Source organism: Chaetodon trifascialis, chromosome 7 (genome assembly GCF_039877785.1).
Source record: "Chaetodon trifascialis isolate fChaTrf1 chromosome 7, fChaTrf1.hap1, whole genome shotgun sequence".
Lineage (NCBI taxonomy): Eukaryota > Metazoa > Chordata > Actinopteri > Chaetodontiformes > Chaetodontidae > Chaetodon > Chaetodon trifascialis.
The window spans coordinates 31151274-31155421 of record NC_092062.1 but is presented as its reverse complement, the minus strand read 5'-3'; the positions used below and the strand labels follow the sequence as shown (position 1 = coordinate 31155421).

Genomic DNA, 4148 nt, shown 5'->3' with positions numbered 1-4148 from the left:
TGAATTTCATGCTTCTGAAACTGTGGTGTAAAAAAACAGAAAAGTTTTTTAATGGCATCAAATATTCAACGATTTCAGAAAATGGACCAACAGAAACAAAGACAGAACCTGAAGTCCACAGAAAGTATCAGGAAGTAGTTCAACAGTGAATATTTAAAAAAAAAATAAAAAATCAGACAGACTGTTGGTTAGAAGGCGAGTGGGCGGAGTTATACAATAACTGGGTGTGGCTGAATGTTGTCCTGCCTTTCAAAATGTGGGATTCTTTAAGTTTTCCATCCATCCATTTTCTATGCAGCTTATCCCTTTCGGGGTCGCGGGGGGGCCGGAGCCTATCTTGGCTGTCAATGGGCGGGAGGCGGGAAACACCCTGGACCGGTCATTCTTTAAGTTTTTCAGAAAAATAAAACACAATTTAGAAACAATTTAGCCAAATAACTGTTCGTATTTGGCTCTATTTTCTGTTTTAAAGTTTCATTTCAAAAAAAGTGAATTTTACAAACAAAACTTGTCAGAAATATTTCAGCCCCACAGGAATGTTGCTGACCACGGATCAGTTCTCATCCCCAGAACCTCTGTCTGCCGGCGGGCGGAGCTAACACTTCCTCACTCGCAGGCGGGAGGCTGAAGATGGACCCCGCTGCATCCACCGTGAAAATGAAGTAGATGTTGGCAGCCATCATGGCGAGACTCGGCAGGAAGGACAGGCCGAAACCAAAACCACGAACGCTGCTGCCGAAAGCTGCGGCCACCCAGTAAACCAGTCTGGTGACACAAAACAAAGCAAATGCACCTTCAGTCAAACGTTTCGGCCTGTCTGGACACACAAAACACCTCAATCTTTACGACGTTCTGCTTTAAGATGAAACATTCTTAAAGCTTCTGTGTGTAAAGCGCCTGCAGATCGCTGAACAGTGGTTAGCGACCTTAAAATCTGTCCTGAATGCTACAGGAAGTCAGTGCAGAGGACAACTAGCAACAGCTCTGTTCGCCCTGTCCCAGATGTGTCATTCATGGTCAGATTTTCAGTCTTTGCCATTCTTACGTTCTTGGAGTCTCCAGTTAGAATGCAGGCCTAGAATTAAGTTGTTTTCAATACTTAAACATACAGAAATGCATATTTATTGGGGCATCATGTTGGGCATGCAGGTCTAATGCACTTAACTAAATTCAACAATCGAGAGCTGCACATGCAGCTCTGAGCAAAAGACAGAACAGAAGGAACCAAAAGAAACAAGTGCACGAAGCGCAGCGACGAGTTTGCTCGGTGAGCGCTGGGCGGCGTTCAGGCTCTCACAGGTGAGGAAAAGCAGCCCGAGCCCACTCTGACGAGCCGCAGTCACCCACACGCTGGTCGGTGATGGTTTGGCCAAAGGCTATTGATTTGTTATCAGACTGCGGTCGAGTGATGTCACGGTACCAGAGTTCAGCTCAGCGCAGCCTCAGAACATTCCTCATTACTCTGAAACACCGCAGTCAAACGTTCTGCGTGTGGCGTTTGGTCCACGCTTTCTTTAAAACTCACCGTCCAAATGCAAAGACGATGGTCAGCAGAGGGATGAGCTTCAGCTGCTCCTGGCTCAGGTACATCGCCATGACGACCAGATGCAGGAAGTAGATGAGGAACAGGGAGGTGGAGTCAGAGACAAAGCGCCGGTGGACGGTGACTTCCTGAAGCTCCGCCTCCTTCACCTCGTCATCAAACAGAGGCCGACTCATACCTGACCTGAGCCGACTGACGCCCAGAACCAGCCAACCTGAGAGGCAGACAGGTCGGACAGGTGACACACCTGAGAGACACGCTGGTGAGACCGACGGGTCAGGCAGGTGAGACACAGATTATACTGTGATGACCTGTGTTGTGTTTGCTGTGATTCACCTGTCCCTCTGCAGGTGGTGGAACACCTGCCTGCCTTTACGAAAGCTCTGTGCTTTGGTTACCGTTATGTTTTGTTGGGCACTTCACTCACTCACAGTCGCACACACACACGCACACGCACACGCACACGCACACACACACACACACACACACACACACACACACACACACACACAGCAGTGACCGCTGACAGCGTCACTGTTCATTTTGATCCATGAATTCACGATAAATAAAACAGCTTCATGTTCAAACTTTTTCGCGCTGTTTGTTCCTTTCTGTTGTCAGACCATGATGGTGCAGACAGGTGGAAAAGGTGAGACAGCTGAGAGAAAGACAGATGAGACATCATCGCCATGGAAACAGTCACTGACAGCTGATGTCAAATGCAGCCAGAGTCTCATCTTCTTTGGTGTCGTACTCACCGAGGACTATGGGGGCGGCAGCAAACACAGAGCAGCGCAGCGTGTAGACGAGTCTGAGGGGGGCGCCGTCCAGCAGGGGGGCGTCAAATGGCAGGAAGACAAACCCCCCCCACACCAGGAAGGGGAAGAAGAGTGCTGATGTCATCAGCGACACACCCATCTTCAGGATGGCCCTGCTGGGACAGCCCTGCCCACCTGAGAGAGAGACAGACATGTCAGAGCCCCCCCCACCTGAGAGAGAGACAGACGGACAAAGGAGAGGACATAAATGGTCCAGAGGTGAGGACAGGTGTATTTACTTGTGGCAGGTGGCGTGTCCTCAGTCCACTCGTACTGGTAGCCATGATGGTTGTAGTCCTGGGGTACTCCTCTGGGACCCAGGAAGGGGCTCTTCTCTGACCCCATCTCCCAGAATGCCTCACTCTCTCTGGGTGAGGAGGGTGAGTGGAGGACGGTCACTGCCGGACTGAACACCTGAGCTGCTTTCTCTGGCAGGTGGTTCTCCACAGGCTCCTCTTTGTCCTCCTCCAGGTGTGTCATAAGCCCCACCCCCTTCTCTTCACCTGCCTCCCCCCCTTCCCCTCCCCTCCTCTCTCCCTCTGCCATCAGCTCTCTTTCACTTTCTGTCCAACTCACCGCCTCACGGAGAGATGACCTCACACTCGTCCTGTCATCTTTACCTGTCTGTCCACCTGTCTGTCCACCTGTCTGTCTGTCTCCAGGCCACTGCAGGGTGCTGGGCTCTGTAATGATGGACCTCTCCACTTTGTCCTCTTCCTCTGTCTGTCTCATCTTTGTCCTCCCGCTGTCCCCCATCTTGGCTCTTCCTGTGGGGTTCTGTCTGTCTGTCTGTGTCTCAGTCTGTCTGTCTGTCACAGGGAACAGTGGACAGTCTGTTAGTTGATCAGAAGATCATTTTCTCGAAACCAGCAGCAGCATTTAATGAAATGCAGTCGAAGTGACTCCATGAAACTGCTTTGACTGAAATCGTAAAAATTGGATTTTAATTGATTTGATGTATTTTTAATGGTCCATCTTACGTTATTCATTCTATTTATTCTATTTTCATTTTTTCATTTCCGTTCATCATCTGTAATTTTTTAGTCATTTTCTATTTTGTTAACAGCACGAGAAGCTCCTGAAAAGTTCATTCGTTTAGTTTATTTAGTTTCACACCTTCATTAGCTCAGTAGTGCTATCACAGTCACAGTCACTGTTAGCAAACGTCAAGTGATGCAGATTTAAGAGCTTTAAAAATGCTGAGACGAGTCCCTCAAAGTCCCCCCAGCAAGCAGCAGCCGTGCTCTCGTCTCAGAGCTGAAAATACCTGCTGAACACAAAGCAGCAGAAGGCTGCAAGAAGAAAGCAAAGAGTTTTGGCTTTCTGTGTCCTCGGTTCTTAATGAGATGAACAAGTGTCAGTGAACAGTGGAGGTCAAGCTGAGGTCCCCCCCCCGACTCAGCAGACCCTGAAGAGGGGCTGCTCTGCTCCACTGTGCAGTGTTTCCCCCACCAGCAGGTCAACACTTTGTGCTTCATTAAACAAACTGAACAGCAGAAACGTCGTTTCTGTCTCTACGTGGTCGCCTTGTCCTCTGCTCTCTGTATCACCCAGGTGAGCACACAGGTGAGCACACTCCCACCATGCTTTTGGAAATCAGGTCATGTTTTAGTCACTTAACTACTGACAGTAACAGAAACTGACAATATGACACTCACACAGATCACCTGCGGCTGAAGCTGCTTAAGACAAACATGCAGGTACGGTTGGCCCCGCCCACTGACATAACCTCATCATGGCGGCCATGACGTACGTCTCTCGGGTTAAACATCAGAATTAAAATAGAC

At 49.2% G+C, this 4148-nt stretch overlaps 1 protein-coding gene across 1 annotated transcript; it reads right to left on the bottom strand.

Moving 5' to 3' along the window:
- Positions 1–456: 456 nt before the first annotated feature.
- On the bottom strand, positions 457–3157 carry tmem79b (transmembrane protein 79b). Its single transcript, XM_070966845.1, has 4 exons — positions 2601–3157; positions 2302–2496; positions 1526–1757; positions 457–765 (listed from the first exon to the last, which is right to left on the bottom strand). The coding sequence occupies exons 1-4, from the start codon at positions 3115–3117 to the stop codon at positions 561–563; spliced, it is 1149 nt and encodes a 382-aa protein (XP_070822946.1). The 5' UTR covers positions 3118–3157; the 3' UTR covers positions 457–560.
- Between the last annotated feature and the right edge of the window lie 991 nt (positions 3158–4148).